The 20,487-nt window shown below is 41.4% G+C and overlaps 1 protein-coding gene across 1 annotated transcript in view; it reads left to right on the top strand.

Moving 5' to 3' along the window:
• ELP2 (elongator acetyltransferase complex subunit 2) overlaps positions 1 to 20,487 on the top strand; it is a 51,784-nt gene that overhangs the window by 14,951 nt on the left and 16,346 nt on the right. Inside the window, exons 9-18 of the mRNA XM_063130220.1 lie at positions 321 to 416; positions 3,654 to 3,754; positions 5,274 to 5,405; positions 6,287 to 6,436; positions 7,101 to 7,289; positions 8,266 to 8,335; positions 12,043 to 12,141; positions 12,274 to 12,331; positions 16,886 to 16,958; positions 18,521 to 18,713. Of these exons, the coding sequence (XP_062986290.1) occupies positions 321 to 416; positions 3,654 to 3,754; positions 5,274 to 5,405; positions 6,287 to 6,436; positions 7,101 to 7,289; positions 8,266 to 8,335; positions 12,043 to 12,141; positions 12,274 to 12,331; positions 16,886 to 16,958; positions 18,521 to 18,713 (1,161 nt within the window). The remainder of the gene's footprint in view (positions 1 to 320; positions 417 to 3,653; positions 3,755 to 5,273; positions 5,406 to 6,286; positions 6,437 to 7,100; positions 7,290 to 8,265; positions 8,336 to 12,042; positions 12,142 to 12,273; positions 12,332 to 16,885; positions 16,959 to 18,520; positions 18,714 to 20,487) is intronic.

Raw genomic sequence — 20,487 nt, forward strand, 5'->3', positions numbered from 1 at the left:
GCATGGCTGAGTTATTTGCACAATGGGTGGGCGCTTCTTGACTTTTCGTGGCATGAGTTTGTATCACCCTTGCTTTCCATTCAAAGCCACAGTTAATGCTGGGGAGGGAGGGAAGTCCAGGTTACATTTTTACTTGCATCTAATTGATTTCAAGGAATGTAACAGGATTATCTTGTGACTTTGCAATGTAGGGCTGTCTGACAGGATGATATTATCATTGGTGCAGCTAGTTTCATACACAGAGAATATTGACTACATCCTTGGCACTTTATCAAAACCTCCTTGAAGATTTTTATTCTTTCCGCTTTGCTGTGTGGTAGGTTCGGAGACATCTTTTGCTGTCACGCTGGATTCTGTGTTAGCTGGACATGAAAACTGGGTATATGCCATTCATTGGCAGCCTTCATTTTTCAAAGGTAAGAAGCATGTGAGCCATAATCTGCTAGACATGGTGTAGAACGTGGGTCTGCTATCAAAAATGGCAGCCCCATGGCAATTTCTCCCTTATCTCACCCATAGCTGTAGTTCTGACTAAGTGTGACAGGATATCACCACACTGTGTATTTCCCACCTCCTGTGGCAGCCAGTGATGCGGAGCAAGGCTTGGGAAATGCAGGACATGATATCATTTCACACACACCCATTACTTATGCTGGTCCAGTGTTTTCCATCTCATCGAGTTCTGCCTTCTTATTATAATGTAATCCTATCAGCGTGGTGCTTGCTCTGATCACTGCATTTAAGATCACGGCTATATGATAACAGTGGCTCAGTTGTAATTTCTGTGAACGGCCCAGAAAGCTTCGGCTATTGGGTGGTATAGAGATGCAATATATAAATAAATAATAAATAAGTTGCATCTCCTTGACTCCTTCCAGTGTTCTACTGTAGTTCCTTTCTGGGTGGGTATGCAGTTGGATTATTCTGGAGAAGCTGATACAGAAGTAACATGGGCCTAATCTACACCAAGCAGGACCTTGCACTATGAAAGTGGTATGAAAGCAGTAAATAAAAGGCAGGAGCCACACTGCTGTTTATAGCAATATTGAAGTGCACTGACAACTATTGGGGCCCATTGACACAGACCATATTATTATTATTATTATTATTATTATTATTATTTATCATACTTATACCCCGCTCCTCAGCCAAAAAAGGCTCTCGGAGCGGCTTACACTTAGCAAAAAAGACAGTCCCTGCCCTCAGGCTTACAATCTAATAAAGACATGACACACAAGGAAAAGGAGTCAAGGAGGGAGGGAGGGAGGAGAGAGAAAGAGAGAGAGAGAGAGAGAGTCCAGCAGGAGCAGGCCCCGATGTTACTTCTGCCTGCTCCTGTCCCCTCGGTCTTTCTTCCCCACAGGGCCAAGATGGCAGTTTGCCCTGTGGGGGGGGGGGAAGAGTCCAGCAGGAGCAGGCCCCGATGTTACTTCTGCCTGCTCCTGTCCCCTCGGTCCTTCTTCTTCCCCACAGGGCCAAGATGGCAGTTTGCCCTGTGGGGGGGGGAAGAGTCCAGCAGGAGCAGGCCCCGATGTTACTTCTGCCTGCTCCTGTCCCCTCGGTCCTTCTTCTTCCCCACAGGGCCAAGATGGCAGTTTACCCTGTGGGGGGGGGGAAGAGTCCAGCAGGAGCAGGCCCCGATGTTACTTCTGCCTGCTCCTGTCCCCTCGGTCCTTCTTCTTCCCCACAGGGCCAAGATGGCAGTTTGCCCTGGGGGGGGGGAAGAGTCCAGCAGGAGCAGGCCCCGATGTTACTTCTGCCTGCTCCTGTCCCCTCGGTCCTTCTTCTTCCCCACAGGGCCAAGATGGCAGTTTGCCCTGGGGGGGGGGGAAGAGTCCAGCAGGAGCAGGCCCCGATGTTACTTCTGCCTGCTCCTGTCCCCTCGGTCCTTCTTCTTCCCCACAGGGCCAAGATGGCAGTTTGCCCTGGGGGGGGGGGGGGAAAGAGTCCAGCAGGAGCAGGCCCCGATGTTACTTCTGCCTGCTCCTGTCCCCTCGGTCCTTCTTCTTCCCCACAGGGCCAAGATGGCAGTTTGCCCTGTGGGGGGGGGGGAAGAGTCCAGCAGGAGCAGGCCCCGATGTTACTTCTGCCTGCTCCTGTCCCCTCGGTCCTTCTTCTTCCCCACAGGGCCAAGATGGCAGTTTGCCCTGTGGGGGGGGGGAAGAGTCCAGCAGGAGCAGGCCCCGATGTTACTTCTGCCTGCTCCTGTCCCCATATACTGCTTTCATACTGCTATAGCCTGCTTGGTGTGGCTCCTGCCTTTTATATACCACTTTCGTAGTGCAATATCCTGCTTGGTGTAGTTTAGGCCGTAGTCTACAGCTGAATTATGGTTCAACATTTGGGAGCTTGCATTTCACCTGCTCATTCTGGAGTGAGATGCTAGATATCAACTGCTATGTTTGCAGTAACATTAAATGTGGTTAGGACTAACCGGAATTCCCACATAGCTCACAATATTTTTCATTTGTTTCCCCCCTCACCTTTTATATTAGATAAATATAAATGGCTAAATAAATGCAAAGATGAACAATTCCAATAAAGATATTAATAAATATATTTTTGTTTAGAATATCAGATGATGGTTTTACATCTGTGGATAAATGAGTACCCTGATTAGGTCTAACTACTGTTAACATCAATGTTGATGTACTGGCAAGCAGTGGTTTGGCTCCTGAGTGGGAATTTGAACTTCCCAAGGGAGAGAGCACAAGATCCTGCACCTTACTCCCCATTTGCTTAACCAGTTTGGCAGTGATACATCTGCACCAATCCTTTGGTGTATTTTTTCTCATGTTCTTCTAAATCAGGGGTGGGCAACCTTGAGCAGTCTGGGGGCCAATTTCCAACATCTTGACCCTTCTGCAGGCCTCATTCCTCCTGCTGCTGGCCAAAAAATATTGGCAGGTTGAAAGCAAGCTAAATTTGGCCTTTCTACAGCTCTGTAACGGTTTGCAGCCGAATTTCGGCAGCAAACTGCTGATTTTTAAATTTATTTTTTGCTGATGTTGCCTATCCCTATTCTAAACAGAAAAAAATCCCTGACAATAATTACAGTGGCTGACAACCTTTTCAGACCCAGAATCCATATTTAAAGTTGGGCCTACTTTTAATTGGTTGATTATGAATCTAGATTTTGCTTTTACCTCTTCTCTTTCTCCCCCTCTTTGCAAAAAATTGCCAAGACTCTGTCAGTACAACCCACCTTAAGACAGTTCTCAACCTACGATTCACCAGTTAATGGGTCACGATTCACCAGTTAAAGACCGATGAATCACACATTGGTCCATTCCCAATAACTATCCTTGGCACTTTGGGGGTATTTTTCCTCCCACATGATTTGGGCTGGAGTTTTGCAATTTTTAAATGTATGTTCTAGAGAGCACTCATCTGCACACATAACCTTCTAAAATGGCCAGAGAAGGCAAATACTACAGTACCCAGTATCCAATGTACAAGATTTTTGCCCATGCAGCTCTTTTTTTTTAAGAGCACTGTAACTTATGACTAGACCTTTTCCTCCTCTTCAGTCTAGTTGGTTCTACATCACACTGCTGTACATTTATCTTATTCGGCCTCTGCTTTTCTTTGCATGCTCAGGATTTGATAAAAATGCATAACATACAAGGTTAATTTCCCCCCTTTTACTGTAGATGGCAGGATGGTACAACCAATGAGGTTGTTGTCTGCTTCAATGGACAAAACTGTGATCCTGTGGGCTCCAGATGATGAATCTGGGGTGTGGTTGGAACAGGTAGACGTAATATTTTTTCTTTTACATTTTTCCTGTATGCTACCCCTGCCCCTGTCACCAAACTTGAGAAGTTAAATCAAGGAAATCTGAATTCAATTCCCAAAGAATTGGAGCAGAATGTATTTTAATCCCCAAAGACTGTTTTGTTCAGTGGAAGGACAAAGCAAAACATTCTGCAGTACTCAGAAAACCTAAAAGCTGATCTTAAAACAGTAGCTAAAAACTCTGAGTACGGTGTGTGTGTGTGTGTGTGTGTGTGTGTGTGTGTGTGAGAGAGAGAGAGAGAGAGAGAGAGTGAGAGAGAGAGAGAGAGATTGAGTGGCGGGGTGGGGGGGCAGGATATGACGAACAAGGAATCTACAGTGAAGAAGCCATTCTTCTTGAAATCCATCCTGTCTGCCACTGAATTTAAACTGAAGCTTACTATATATAAACTGAACTGAACCTTGCCATATATTTCCTGCTTGGTTTCCATGGATTGTGAGGGTTGGAATCTTGGTGTTTTATTTTAAAATAAATATTAGGTTTTTTTTCTGATGGCATTACCAGATATCCCCTGGATTGGGTATGCAAAGGGATGCTACCTCTACTGATGCAGTTCCTATTCAGCTTTTATGGCTAATAGACATTGATCTCCATGAATTTGTCTATTTTTTTAAAAAGCCAGCTGAGCTAGTGGTCATTGGTGCACCTTGGCCTAAAATAGAAGTAAAACCGACTCACTAAAGAGCATCATCCGCAAATCGGGAGCCAGTTTTATGAATGCACACTCCTTCCCTCTCTAAAGAGATTTGCCTTCGCCCATCCCTTCCTGGCATTAACTGTGCTTTTGACTTACATGTGCACTGATGCAAACCATGATTCTTTTGTAAACCAGACATTGTAACTATGGTTCAAAGTGGTTTTGCTAACCATAGTTACAAGGAGCCTGGGTTGGATTAACCATAGTTTGTGTCAGTGTACATGTAACACAAAAACTTGGTTAACTCTAGATAAAGAAGGGAGTGGGGATTGTTTACAAGGCTGGGTCTTGATTTGCAAATCATGTTTTGTAGGGAGACAGTGTTAGTTCTGCACGGGTCCCTTGCTGCAGTGAATTACATAAAGTTGGATAGACATTGTGTGAAAAAGAACTTCTGATTATTATGTTTGTATTGTAAGCTGCCTATGTGCTTGATAACTAAACACATGGAGAATAATTTTTAAAAATTACTATGTTATTGGTAAATATGCAGGCATTTGGTCTCCCCCAGAAAACAGTTCAATTACTGTTTATTACCATTTTATGTGAGATTTGTAAGTCTATCAAACATGTACCTTAAAAGAAGGTGGAATTAACGGTTTCTTAATTTTGCAAGTTCATGACATTCATGTGCCACTAGAATCGTGTTCTTCTAACTTCACTTTGCATGTCATTCTAAACCATAGATGAGGTTTTATAGTTTTGTTTTCAGCCATTACTGAGTAGGAAGGAGGCTGATGATTGGCTCATGTATTTTGTATCCAATTTTTCAAAAAGGTCCGAATAGGAGAAGTGGGTGGAAATACACTTGGGTTTTTTGACTGTCACTTCAGCCCAGATGGCTCAATGATTCTTGCTCATGCTTTTCACGGAGCGTTGCATCTTTGGAAACAGACTTCGGCAAACAAGGCAAGACAGATTATTTCTACTGTTAGAAGGGGAAATGTGTGATAAATGTCTTCATATAGAAGAAGATGGCTTTTTGCTCATTAGACGCAGTAAACTGTAAATCCATTTTGAACACCACCTTTCCGCTAAAGCATTGATTGTTATTTTTCCTTTTGTATCGTAATTAGTAGCAAACAAGATTAAATAAGCCTAGATTACCAGGATGTGTCTCTTGGGCTGTGTGGGTAGTGAGTAAATGAATATGAGAAGTTGTCATATGTTGCGTCAGGCCATTAGTCCATCTGGCCTGCTATGGACTACTCCTACAGCAGTAGTTTCCCAGCGTCTCAGATGGAGGTCTTTCCCAACCCTACGACCTGAGGACCGAATCTGGGATTTCCTACTTGCAAAGTGCCTGCTTTACCACTGGGCTATTGCCCATCCCAAGCTATCGCTTTGTGCAGCCTCCCCCTACAATTCTCAAATTCCCATCATCCCCAGCTGGTATGACCAATGGGCAAGGATGATGGGAGTTTTAGGCCAAAACAGGTTGCCTTAGTGGTAGGAGGGTTAGGGTGAAAGGCTGCGTAAGAGAATAATGTTGCCTTTATTATAAACATTTTAAAATCCATTTAAACATGTGTTTTATCATTCCAAATATGCCATTCTTGCCCTTAGTTGCAAGCGATGGTGTCACAAGTGTGATATTTTGAACTCCTTTCCTTTATTGGACCATCAGCATCTGTTAGCAAGCCTGCTCACATATGGGCCACTTTAATTCAAATGTTTCCTTTGAAAAGGGAACCACACACCCAGTTTTGCAGCAAGGAGATTGCCGTATTTAGCAGATGCCTTTAGCTCACTTCTGTGGGATTATAATATTGGTGCTCTTGATTTATCAGAGAGAATGGGCTCCAGAAGTTGTGATTTCAGGGCATTTCAATGGTGTGCAAGATGTGAAGTGGGATCCAGAGGGAGAATTCATCATCTCTGTTGGTTCTGACCAAACTACTAGAATCTTTGCTCCATGGAAAAGAGACGACAAAGCAGAAGTAGGTTTTGTTTTGTTTTTGCAAGCTCATTAAATTATGTGTAAGCAGATAGATCAGATATTTTCCAAAAGAATATGAAACTTGAACAATGGCTTGTCTTAAATTTCCCCAAATCTATTTGCACTGTGCTCTGGTAGCTTGCTATTATGATATTACCACAGTATTGCTGACGTGTAAAATTTGCAGTTCTTGTATTGGAAGAAGTCATTTAAAAATAAACTCTTTTTGTCTGTAGACTTCCTTTTAGATTTAATTATGTCATTGTTTATGCAGCATTCTGTTTCCTTTGAGGAATAAAGAATATTAAAGTTAAATTTAGTTCTAGCATGATGTGGTGAATAGAGATGGATTTAGACTGGGATAGGATGTTGGAGTTTTAAGTTGAAATCCCTGTTCATTTTCCATTAAAGCTCCTTTCCTGCACATTATATGGAAATTCTAACAATCCAACTCTGTCTGTCATAAGTAAGAGAGGGTACCTAGCATTTCCAGTGGGGGTAAGGGGAGGCTGTTTATGGGGTGTGGTCTGCACGTACATTTTCAGGAAAATATAGTTCTACAGATGACATTAGATTGATGGGGCTATAAATTCTCAATTCTTGGATTTCTCTTTCCTAGTCTGTGAGACTGGTGCATGTATAAATAGGAATTGTTGCTTTCCTAGGTGTCGTGGCATGAGATGGCAAGGCCCCAAGTCCATGGATACGACATGCAGTGTCTAGCAATGATTGGGCGGTTTCAGTTTGTGTCTGGAGCAGATGAGAAAGTGCTTCGAGTATTTTCTGCACCTAGGAATTTCATGGAAAACTTCAGCAACGTTTCTGGAATATCTCTGGAGAAACTGTATTCTGGCGTAAGTGTGTCCTTTTTTTAAAATAAGAAAAATCACTTGCTGTCTTCTACATAATAAATTTAGAGACGAGATTTGAGTTTGAAGAGATTCATGAACACATGAAGCTGCTGTAATGCGGCTGGACCATTGGCCCAGTACTGCCTAGTCTGAACTCTTGAGGTATCTGGCTCAAGGGTCTTTCAGCTCTGTTACCGGGGATCCAGTTGGAAGTAGAATTGTAGAATCATAGAATAGTAGAGTTGGAAGGGGCCTACAAGGCCATCGAGTCCAACCCCCTGCTCTGCGCCTTGCAGTAATCAAATGTACATAGGGTTCCCAGGTAGTCACCCTTCCAGACACTGACCAGGCCTAAACCTACTTAGCTTTATCAAGGTTGTAGCATCCCATGCCTTCACACCATGTCCATGTATATCAATTGCTGAGGTTGGATCCTGGGATCTTCAGCAGGCAACGCATGTACCACTGAGCATCTACCACTCTGATCTTTGGAGACAGAGAAATCACCTGGAACTATGGAACTAGCTTACCCACAGGGGAATCAACTGTTAGGGTGCTTCCATATCACCCAGAAAGTTGAAACAAGCCATTTTGAATTTGGGTTTAGGATATTTATGCTGATCCGAATGTCTTGGGAGATATTTACACCAAGTTTCAGATGTTTTAAAGCTTGTATGATGGACAATTTTTTTACAAATAAAGTCGCCAAAAAAGAAGAGGGAAAAAAAGCAAAGGTAACAAAAAAAGCAAATCCCCCCCCCAAATGACTAGTTGGTGAAGTCTTACGGACAGTGAGATTTCACGATCTAGGCACTTTCCCCCCTCTCCCCACCTTGCCTTTTATAGCTTCTCGCCTGAAGAAGAGATCTGGGGATCTTGAAAGCTTGCACACGTTTTTGGTGATGTTTTGGTTGGCATAATGGATTTTGGAAATAAAGACCCAATTACTTGTGCATGACTTTTTTTTTTTTTTTTTTAGCAAATGATTGATCTTCCAGAAGGGGCCACTGTGCCAGCCTTAGGTTTGTCCAATAAGGCTGTCTTTCAAGGTAAAGTGTGTGTGTGTTTAATGGGATTTGTGCTTAGGATTCAGGTGTAATGCTAAACTGGAGTTAACTTAAAAAACAAACAAAACCAAAGTGGAAGTTCCCAGTCTCATTTTCATGGCTGTGCTTAGGTAGGGAGGAGTACATGAGGCTTGCTTTTGCTCATTGACTGGGGGATGTTGGAGGTTGTAGTCCCAATTTATCTAGAGGGCATCAGGCTGTGATGTACCATGGTTTGTCAGGACATCCAAATGCAGCCATTTTCTTCCTCCTTTTCTCTGTTGTTTATATCTGTATATCATCGATCGATCCATTGACCATTTAGTTAGTTATGATTTTGATCATGGTTGATTTCTTATATCCACTGTAATAATGTGATGTTGGTATGACTTTGTCTTTATTATGGAATATGAGAATAAAGCTTAATACTGATTTTAAAAATATAGTAACTTCTCCTTTTGCTAGTCATGGTCAGGATGGAGATGCTAACGATCCATCCCAACTACTGGAGATCTTATTAGGAGAAGGACCATAGCTCAGTGGCATGAAGAAGTTCCCATGTTCTATTCTGTTTCTTTATATAGACGTTTCTATACTGGCCTTCAATTCAAAATTTCAAGGGCAGTTTGCTTAATAAAAACACAATAGATGTGTTCAAAAATCCATGGCAGCCTCTCCAGTTAAAAGGACATCAGGGAGCCAGCGATGTGCCCGTCATCCTGGAGAGCTGATGCTAGTCAGTCTGTCGATACTAGGCAAGATGGACAAACAGGCCAGCCTGGTCTAAGGCCGCTTCCTGTATTCCAGGAATTGCATAGATTTCTTCTCTGCCCCCTCAAGAGGTTTGATGGGATTGTTTAGCTTAGAAAAGAGGCGAGGAAGGGGAGATGTGATAGAGGTGTACAAAATTACACATGATGTAGAGACTTTTTATTTTATTTATTTTATTTATTACACTTATATACCGCTCCCATAGCCAGGGCTCTCTGGGCGGTTTACAGAAATTCTAAAATTGAGGTAAAAACAAGTGTACAAAATTTAAAACTCTAAAACAGAACATACACACATAAAGCATTAAAAACGATTAAAAACTAAACATGTGGGTAATTAGGATGTGCCGCCATATGCCTGGGCAAAGAGGAAAGTCTTAACCTGGCGCCGGAAAGATAGCAGCGTTGGTGCTCCCTCTCCCATAATACTAGAATCATGGGTTCATCCCATGAAGCTGGTTGGTGGGAGATTCAGGACAGGTGAAAGGATGTGCTTCTTCATACAGCACATAGTTAAACTATGGAATTTACTTCCATAAGATATAGCAGTGGCGACTAATTTGGATGGCTTTCTAGGGGGATTGGACAAATTACAAAATAAGGCTATCAGTGGCTATTAGTCATAGTGGCTACATGCTATCTCTGGTATCAGAGGTGGTAAGAGTATGTACCCCAATTGCTGGGGATCATGGGTGGGAGGGTGCTATTGCACTTATGTCCTGCTTGTGGGTTTCCACAAGCTGGTTGGCCATTTTGTGAACGGATGGGCCTTTGGCCTGATCCAGCATGGCTCTTCTTATGTTCATGTTGTTATTTCTGATCCAAACATTTACCTTAACAGCACAATCTTGTGCATGTCTGGGACTAACTTCCAGTAAGTGTGTATAGGATTGTAGCCTAGGTCTATCACAGTATGTAGCTGCTTCTTGTTGGTACATCCATCATTACCCAGCTCTGTGACAATCGTATATGTAACCTATTATATGTCACATAGTTCTTTCTGACTATCAGTCTCTGCAAGCACGGATTTATAAGTCCTCTTTAGCTATTCATTTCGTGCAGTGAAATAACTATCTTATTTCAATACACAGCCTGCCATGCTACTTAGACTTGGATCTTGCAAAGCAGATTATAACAGGGTGACCAAAGATGTGCCTGAACTCTTGGGTACTACATCTTCCCATGTTGTTCTGTGCACATATTTTCCTGAAAACGTCTTTCTTGAACCCAAACAGTTAAAGCCTTTGAGTGCCACCACACTTCATGACTCACACTCATAAATGATGGCTGGGTAAAATTATTCTGTTGTGTATATTTTAAGCTTTTCTTTTTTTGAATGAATCTTCTTTCCTTTATTAATAAATTTAGTGCAATTGTTATGAAACGGCAGACTGCATTTGCTACAGAAATAGGCCCAGAGAGCTCAAATGGGAGTCTAGGAAATGCCAGAGTAAAAGAGCAGAAACATCTCTGGGTCTTGGTCTGTTACTTCCTTTTCAATGGGACAATAAGAATGAGAGCCAATTGAGTTAATTCTTCATTCTCTATACTAGCTTGCAGAAGGTTAGAAGGTTCTGGAACAATTTTTGCCCTGAATAAGAAATGAACACATGTCTAAATACGACACAGAACAAGAAGTCCAGAGCAGTATGTCCTGGGCTTTGGGCCTAAGCCTGAGAATTAAATTTCATTGTGACTCTAGAGAGCAAAAAAAAATGACCATAAGAAATTTATATGAATATATTAACATTCCTACTTAGGAATGTTAATATATTAAAACTATTATAAAGAAAGAAATCTAAGAAATGACACAAGGCTAACGTTAAATATGACTAGCAAAGCAGCCATGACTATAGTTGGGGTGTGTATAAATGTGTGCAGGGTAGCGCATGTCTGTTGCAAAGATCCTGTGTGTGTGTTGTGTATCTCTGGGTTGTGCGTGTGTGTTTGTGTGGATCTCTGCATGCTCTGTGTGGCAACACAAATAATTTCCTTATGAGATTCCTGAGGGAAGGGTGGACCGCACAGCCTAACCACAGCAATGTCCCCGAAGTGTAACACTTCATTTAGAATTTATCCATCGGAAACAGGGTACACTTGGTGGACATCATTGGAGTGGAATCTGAGGCCCTTTCTGACCTCAGCTTTGCAAATTGAGCTGACTCCTATCTGCATAGCCTTGCGTCATCGGAAGCTATTCTGTGATCTGTTTTCTTTCCTGGTTACACTGCAGTGTGACGAAATATTGGGAGCTATCTCTTATTTGCGTGTTTATACAATGCATTCTGATTTTTTTCTAATGCAGTAATAATAATAATAAACTTTGTTGCATATTAGCTGCATGGGCCATTCGCAAACAGATGAGACAATAACATACCCACCGCGAGCTTGCCACTAGCCAGCAAAAGTGCTACAAAAAAGAGAGTTACTAGGATAACAATCATCCAGGTTATAATTACAATGTTAACCAACATATAATATTGGTTATTAGAATTTAATCATTTGAGTCAATCAATAGTTTCAATAATTGTATGTTCTGTTGATGCTGGAGGCATGTTCCTCACATCGTTTTGAATGTGTTGAACTTGTCTCACTCACATTGCACCTCTCACCCTTTGGCCACTTTTTAGAGTGGATAGATGGGTCTGAGATGTGGCATGAGATCTAGACCGTGCTAGTATACCAGCTTCTCCCATTCTTCCCTATTGTGAGAGTTAACCGCTTTCCAGGTCCTGCCTTGGTTTGTATTATGAGGCCCAAATAGTTTATCTTGCGCTGTAACATTTACTATCCTTTCTATCCAAAGTGAATTGGGTGGACCAGTCTTCTTTAAGATACTTTTTCTATATACACTGTAATAGTTTCTTTCTACTTAGTATTGGTTATTTTATCTTTCATACCTTGCTTATTTGCTGACTTTCAAAACAATGTCTTTTACAGCTGGAGATACGGCAGCTCAGACAGCTGAAGAGGAGGAAAAACTTAGCAATGCTTCCACTCAGTATCGTGAAAATTACTTTCAGCCGTGTAGTCTTACAGGTATGCAACATGTAAAAATGTTGTGTATAGTTCTGGAACAAGGTTTTTAGAAGTGATATTTGAGAAAATAGTTAAAAGGAGGGAAAAGTGGTATGAAAAAAATCCCATTCTAAAACAAATTATTTATTCCAGAACCTCCCACAGAAGATCATCTCTTGCAGAACACACTATGGCCTGAAACCCAAAAACTGTAAGTTACTTTGTTTATAGATTTAGAAACAAATGAAAGGAGCTGGAAGCTGTTTTAATGGTTTCATTTTTAAGCCGTCTTCCCACAAGTTGGTCATTGCCTCATTAAATTTGGGATTGTTTTGGGCTAAGTTAGGCGCATATGGATGCATGTAGTTTAAAAAAACCCCAACTTAATTTGTATCTCACATTTTGTAAAAGGAACTCAGGGGAGCATATATGAGTTTGTTCCATTTTATCCTCACCACAGCTTGGGGTTCATTCAGTAAACTTCTCAGCCATTACTCTGCCCACTGTCTGGATGCGTTAACCCATCTGGGTGTGTTAAGCCTTATTGGAGTCTTCTTTGCTAGGAAGTAATTTCAGCCTCATAAAACACAATGTAGGGTGCAATCCTGTGGGTTGTGCCCCTGTTAATAGTTTTCTGAGTATCCAGTACCCTACGGGGCCACTGCTGACAGGGCAAGAGGAGCAACAGAGAGGATTTTTGCTGCTCTGCGATTTTTATTTTTATTTTGCTTTTTCCTCTAGGTGGGCCTGTCTAGGGGAGGCATGCGGCTGGGTCTGGAGAGGCCATAGGATTTTTAATATCATAGACTCTTCCCTCCCCCCCTGAATGCCCCCTTTCTGACCTCTTCGAGGTCCTCCGAAGGCGCATTTATTTATTTATTGCATTTATATCACACCTTTTTTCCTCCAAGGAACCCAAGGCAGCGTACATAATCCTCCTCCAATCCACTTTATCCTTACCACAACCACCCTGTGAGGTAGGTTGGGCTGAGAGTCCGTGACTGGCCCAAAGTCACCCATTGAGCTTCCATGGGGACTAGAACCCTGATCTCCCGGCTCCCAGCCCAACACTCTAGCCACTATACCACACTGGCTTTTGCTGTACATAGTTGTTTGACAGCTCCATGTGCCTTTCTGTATCGGAAAAGCTTCCTGTATGTAAGTAATTGAAAATATTTGCTGTGCCCTCATAATGGAAATTATTTGCTCCACCCCTTTCCTTCATCTCTGGCTGAAGAGCCATAACCCTCCCAAATTAGACAAGATGGAGGAAGAGTTTTTTCATCATTCTACAAAGAGAGTCTGAGAAGAAAGCCATTTTCATAACTTCACCAAGGTCTTAAGTATTGCAGTCAATGCTTATGTGAGAAACCTGGTACAATCAGAATCCTGTATGATTGGAGCCTGTTTTCCACACCCCCCCTGGGTGTCACCCAATAAAAATTGCCAGGGTTTGGTTTGTCTCCATTCTTTGACGGCCCTCTGCCTTACCCCTTTCACCATTGGAGCCTAGGTTTCACCCGCAAGGGTTTCTCTGGTATGTGAGTTGGTGTAACTATTTTAGGATATCTGTTAAGTAAGCATCAGTGTTTATTATTTGTTTTCTTTAAAAGCAACTTTTCTGTACCTCTCTCTGTCTTAACTCGTTAATAAATGTACATGAATTGGAAATTGGTGGAAGTAGCTGGTGCATTCTAACGCAAGACCTGTCCTACACAAGTTCACTCATCTGTGTTATAAAAGTGGTAAAGTGAGATGCTGGGGAAGTTGCAACTTGAGCAAGGCAGGAGTTACTGACTGGGTTCGCATGATCATAGAGGAGGAAATAACCCATGGTGGCTTATTCCCCTTTGCACACATGCCAGTTGTGTGCCAGGACAGGATTTTCATGCGTAGCTTGTCATACTCTATGAACCTATCCAGGGTGGCTTGTTGCTGAGGGTAATTATGAAAATCCCTCTGGCACGTGAATGGCACATGGGATTGTGGGGCGGGGGGAGAAGCCACTGTGGCTTATTTCCACCCTGTGGCAGTGCAAACTGGGCCTCTGAGAGTGTTTCCCTCTTGGTTCGTCTCTTATACCGCCAGGCTGGTTTTCCTTTTCCTGACCAGACCTAGGTGGTTTCAAAGAGAAAGTGATGGCAGCTACACTTTTGTAAGCAATAAACAGGGCATCTCTAAGCTGGTTCTCTTCTAGAGACAGGTGAGGTATCTACCTGATGATTGGTTTACTTATCTTTCCTCAAGACTCTGCGTTTTATTGCATTTTTTTCTTCAGAAGTAGTAAGCGTTGTATTTTGACAGGCAATAAGAAAATATTGTTGTTTCCCAATTGTATTTGTGTGGTATTAATCATGAAAGAAGCAATGTGAAATCATTTAAAATGTCGGCTTAATGTTTCCATAGCAGCAGGAAAAACTGTTAGGAATTGGCTTGCTAAAAATAAACCATTTGGCAATTACTTTTCTGTATAGAATATTGTAGCCTCAGCATCAGATTTCAGAATTTTAATTTTATAAATATTTGAGGAGATAATGGTGCGTAGGAGTTCTACAGAAGTGTCTAAATACGAAGATTACATTTTGGGAAGTATGGACTTTCAAGCAACTAAAATAAATCTTATAACTCATTTTCTCTACAGAGAGTTGGTTGCAATGTATGTGCAGCAGTGTCTAATGCCTATATTCAGATGTCTGTTTTATGTTTTCGGAACCTGTTACAGCTGCATAGCATGTACATCTGATAATACCAGATGTTAGGTTCTTACTTGTTAACTGCAGTGTGAATAACAACTGGTCGACACGTGTGTGTACATTACTTGGTATGATTTGCTCAACACTTCATGGCTCCTAGCCACATACGTATGTGAACTGTTGCCATTGAAAAGTATTGTGTTGGCAATGGGTGATATGAAAGCTCTGTCTGTTATGACTTATTCACACATGGAATACTTGCTTGATGCTGCAAGCAGTGAACAGTGATGTGGATATTCCAGAATATTTTTTATGCCTTAAGTCAACTGGGATCTGATTTAGCATGTTTATTTGACTGTATATTTAGTAAACAAACCAAAAAGTAGGGCATCTTAATTTTACATGCCATCTATGTGAAATGACTTTTCTTAAGCCAAAACTATTTGAACAGAAATATTTGATTAGGAGAAAAAGTCAACAAAGATCCTTAATGCAGCTTAAATATTCTATTCAAAGCTTTACTTAGAAATTATTTTTATTGGAATATTCAATATTTTAAGGTATGACAAATAGCATGCACTTCCCTTACACTGCTTATTTTTAAAGAAAAAAATAAAGGCACTGGAAACTTAGCATACTAATTTTAGCATGCTCAAATATATCCTAGGCATCATTGCCTGAATATATTTTTATATGACTTTGAAACCTTTCGGTTTGACTGATGTTGTACAGTACGTATTCATTGACACGGTTTACACTAAGCTTGCAATCCTGGCTTAATAAGTCAGAATATGTGTAGTATGCACTCATATGCATTACCTTTCCTGCCACTTTGTTCCTCCTTTTCCATGAAAAGGAGCAAAATAATCCAGGATTTGGCAATTAAACATAGCTTTCTGCTATCTGCAGATTAAGAACTACAGTGAAGTTCTTCCAAACAAGCAAACAGATGCAGTTAGTGGGTGATTCATCTGCCCAACTGACTGGTATTCAACCTGTTTCTATTAGTCTGAGGGCCACAGGATGCTCACCTAAAGTCAAGATGGTCAACTTGTGGCCCTTGGACTCATTTTAAGAGTCCCGTACATGTGATCAGTTCAGACATAGCTTGCCTGGAACTGGAGGATTAGTATCTGACACTTTGAAAAATATACACAAGTTCAATAGCAAAAAACTAATTTGGGGACTAGAACTAAAAGTGCAGAGTTAAGGTATAATGTTGGGACCGTTGAATATTGCTAAAAAGCAAAGCAATAAAAGCATATCATGAAGGCTGCTGTATGAGGTAGCAAAAGGAACTGAACAAGGTGAAGTGACACGTTCCTAACAACCATAAAACCATGGAAACATTGCAATAGAGTATATCTGCATTTTCGAGCTAAAGTCAGTAGGTGGAGGGGTTATGTATATATACTGGCCTTCCCCAACCTGGCTCTCCAAATGTGTTGGACTACAAATTCCATCACCTCAGCCAGCCTAGTTATAGTCAGCGATGGCTGGGGATTATGGGAATTATAGTTCAATACAGCTAGAGGACAGCAGTTTGGGAAACATTGTATATGTATTTTATATCATGATTTCACATCACCTTTGTGAACTAATTAATTGAGTGTGGCATGTGTCCATAGTGCAGTTGCTTTCAAACTCTGCTCCGAGGAACCCTGTGGAGTTTTTGGGTTTTTATCAGCAATTTCTCAATGAGAATAACTATGTTGACAGACAAATGTCCCTGATAAACACCTTGCCCACTGTGACCAATCTTGCCTTAGAATGCACAACTGTAAGGTAGTTACATAGGGTCCAATGGGAATAAAGAGATGAAGTCTCAGGATGTGGACAAATATAGTTTTATTCCAAAAAGTACCCCTGCATGTTTCGGTCTGCATAAAATGAGCATGCATTCAAAGAAATGTGCAGGGGTTCAGTGGCAAAAGTCAAGTGCATGGGGTTCCTCAGACGGGCAGAAAAGATTCTTTGATGGTTAAAATTGGTGAAAAACTTTGATTTAATTAATAGTTTATGGGTCCAGTATTAGAAGTCACCTTACTGCCTAATTTTCTTTGTTATTTTAGATATGGCCATGGCTATGAAATTTTTTGCGTTGCCTGCAATAATGCAAAAAGTGTGATTGCCTCAGCATGTAAGGTAAGAAAAAGTCAAGGTTATTTAACAAAATGCTGGCTCCAAAATTAGGATCATAAACTTGGGAGGTGGGGCTTAAGTATGCTGGATGGCCTTAAGAACATTAGCAGAGTCTTGTTGGATCAGACCGAAGGTCTACTAGTCTGCCATCTTGTTTCCCACATGCATTGGGGAAGCCCCCTGGCAGGAAGGCCTGCCCTCTCTCCTGTTCCTGCTCCCCAGCAACTAGTACTGAGAGTCTTCGTGCCTTGGGAAGTTGACTTCATCTTGAGGCATTGTTCATATAAAAAGAAGAAGATGAAGTTATGTATCTTACATATATCATTGAGATGCATGTTTTTTAAAAAAGTCATGTGAGGAAAGAGTGCACAGATGTATTATCATTTGTAAATGTGACATTGGCTGTTGAACAAAGTGAAAATTATGTTCCCTAAGGCTATGGCTAACCTGGCCACTTTAATGCAAAGTGATATATTGTACCAGCATAGGCAGAACGCAAACCTCTTGAAGCCCAAACCCATCAAAAATATTAGTAGTTCTTAAGGGAAGAATGAGTGCTATTAAAAATGTCTATTTTCCCAGAGTTTAAGTTTTCTGTTTCAAAACGTACCTTGTAAAATATCAGAATATAGAATGGGTCAGAATGATTTGGGGCAGAATCAAAGCTGATATGAGGAAACAAACAGCAAATGAATCCTTGGGAGAAAGAAGTGTTGGAAGTGCCAAATATTCCGAAATATTATGAGGAGAGTAAATTGGTATGGCTCATATTATGGATGAAAGAGGAATACAAAAAATTATCTGGCCCTCCGGATTGATCTGGGAGGTGGGCAGCCTGTCCCCTGGGACCAATCCTGTGTCCCAGCCCTGGTGTATAAGAAGGAAGGGAACAAAATATCATGTTCGCCTCTATAAAAGAGATGTATACGCCTGGTATTTAGATAACACTAAGTTCTCAGCTAACTACGTGACGTCAGTTCTCCTAAGGAGGAAGTGCAGCCTGTTACTGTGGTCCAGCACGTATGTGACAGATAAAAATCAGAGGCTTGCGATGTAGTCTTTGTAAAAATTTTATTTCCTTCAGAATATCAAACAGTATTTACACGGTTACAAGATAGGCTGCAAGAGCGCAGAAAATATACAGAAATGCAATAGTCGTATTGCAATAAGAAAAACACTTTTAAAAAAGCATTCCAAGAGTTGTTCCTTAGAGCATGCCTTTCTTAAAAAAGAGAAAATGTCTTCTCCATATGAAATTTCTGAGCTGTCCCAAATGGAGAAGAGAAGTCAAGATGCGGACAAGGGCTCTTGTCCTGAAATTTCTCTGCTCCCTTCCGAATATGTTGTAATTCCTGATGAGCTGGAACGTGGTAGTTAATAAAGAAAGGAGTTTAAGCATAGAGCATCAAGTCAAGATGCTTGACAGGAGAATGCTTTCTCATCAGAGAAAGATGGATTCTCACTACCCCACCCCCAGACTGGTGTTGTTGTTACCTGAGGGTTCTTGTTGCTCTTTCTCAAGTCTGTTTTGCTCATTCTCAGTTCTTTTGCTGCCTATTTTACAGGCTTCTAAAAAAGAACATGCAGACATTATTTTGTGGAGCGCCACAACCTGGAAGCAGCTACAGAGCTTATCTTTCCACAATCTGACGGTGACACAGATTGCCTTTTCCCCCAACGATAAATTCTTGTTAGCCGTTTCCAGAGACAGGAAATGGTCGCTTTGGAAATGTAACAATATCAGCTCATCAGAATCACGTAAGATACAGGCGTTGGTGTCAGTAGTTGAAAATGTAATGTTGTGGCTTTTTGTGTCTTAGAAATGAATATATAAATACCCATTTGGTGACTGTGTTTCAGTTCCTTCTTAGAACTTCACCTCCTTTATAAATGGAATTCCTAAAGTAAATAGGGCATATCTAGATGCTATTTACATTTATAATTTTGAGATGAGCGCTAAAGGCCATATGTACAGGAGGCATAGGGCACAATCCTATCTCAGTTTAGACAGAAAAAATCCTACAACTCACAGCATTACCCAGGCAGCATTTTTCTGTCTAAACATCCATAGGATTGCACACTTATTATTATTATTATTATTATTATTGTTGTTGTTGTTGTTGTTGTTGTTGTTGTTGTTGTTATTTATTTATATAGCACAATCAATGTACATGGTGCTGTACAGAGTAAAACAGTAAATAGCAAGACTCTGCCGCATAGGCTTACAATCTAATAAAATCATAGTAAAACAATAAGGAGGGGAAGAGAATGCAAACAGGCACAGGGTAGGGTAAGCAGGCACAGGGTAGGGTAAAACTAACAGTATAGAGTCTGCACAACATCAAGTTTTAAAAGCTTTAGGAAAAAGAAAAGTTTTTAGTTGAGCTTTAAAAGCTGCGATTGAACTTGTAGTTCTCAAATGTTCTGGAAGAGCGTTCCAGGCGTAAGGGGCAGCAGAAGAAAATGGACGGAGCCGAGCAAGGGAAGTAGAGGCCCTTGGGCAGGCGAGAAACATGGCATCAGAGGAGCGAAGAGCACGAGCGGGGCAATAGTGTGAGATGAGAGAGGAGAGATAGGAAGGCCTTTCATTCACATAGCTTGAAGGAATGGATATGCCCCCTCTGCAGCTATGTAAGCTACGTGGTTAGCATCACTGCTGGCACAGGTGTGTCCTGTGGAAAAAATGCCCACCGTCCCACGCCTCCAGTTATGCCCTGCTGTGATATTTTGGACAACATCCAATAGACTTCAGGTGCAAATATTGGCTGAGTGTGAGCATGGAAATGGTTGACCTGTCAACATTCTTAAAGATTTCAATTTCACCAGACTTGATTTTTAGTCTGTTGGAAGCAGTTGGGATTCCAGGTTATCAGTCTAAATGAAGCATACAAAAAATGAACTGAAAATGAATTCATGGCCACTCTCCTGGGCCTGATGTAGGCCTCATAATAATACACATTTATATAGCAGCTAAGCTGCGATCCTATTCACACTTACCTGGGAGTAAAGCCCATTGAGATCAATGGGACTTCTCAGTAGACATGAATAGGATTAAAGAGTATATTGTATCTTTACAACTTTGTAAGATAGGTCAGAATTAATTGCATATTGAGCCAGTGTGGTGTAGTGGCTAAGGTGTTGGACTGGGAGTCAGGAGATCTGGGTTCTAGTCCCCACTTGGCCATGGAAACCCACTAGGTGACTTTGGGCCACTCACAGACTCTCAGCCCAACCTACCTCACAGGGTGGTTGTTGTGAGGATAACATGGAGAGGAAGAGGATTATGTACGCCGCCTTGGGTTCCCTGGAGGAAAAAAGGCATGATATAAATTTAATAAACAACAACAATAACAATAATAATGCAGATGGGTCACTGAGGCAGAAAGATAGTGGCTAACCTCTAAGATTTTAAATATGCAACTCTGAATCAGATTGCAGCGTTGAAACCCAGCGATCAGTTGTGTTATGCAAGGGTTAAAAAGCACTTACATAACCCTCGGTTTGATGTAGGGTTATGTGAAGGTTGTTTAAC

This window comes from Elgaria multicarinata, chromosome 7, assembly GCF_023053635.1.
Source record: "Elgaria multicarinata webbii isolate HBS135686 ecotype San Diego chromosome 7, rElgMul1.1.pri, whole genome shotgun sequence".
NCBI classification, from domain to species: domain Eukaryota; kingdom Metazoa; phylum Chordata; class Lepidosauria; order Squamata; family Anguidae; genus Elgaria; species Elgaria multicarinata.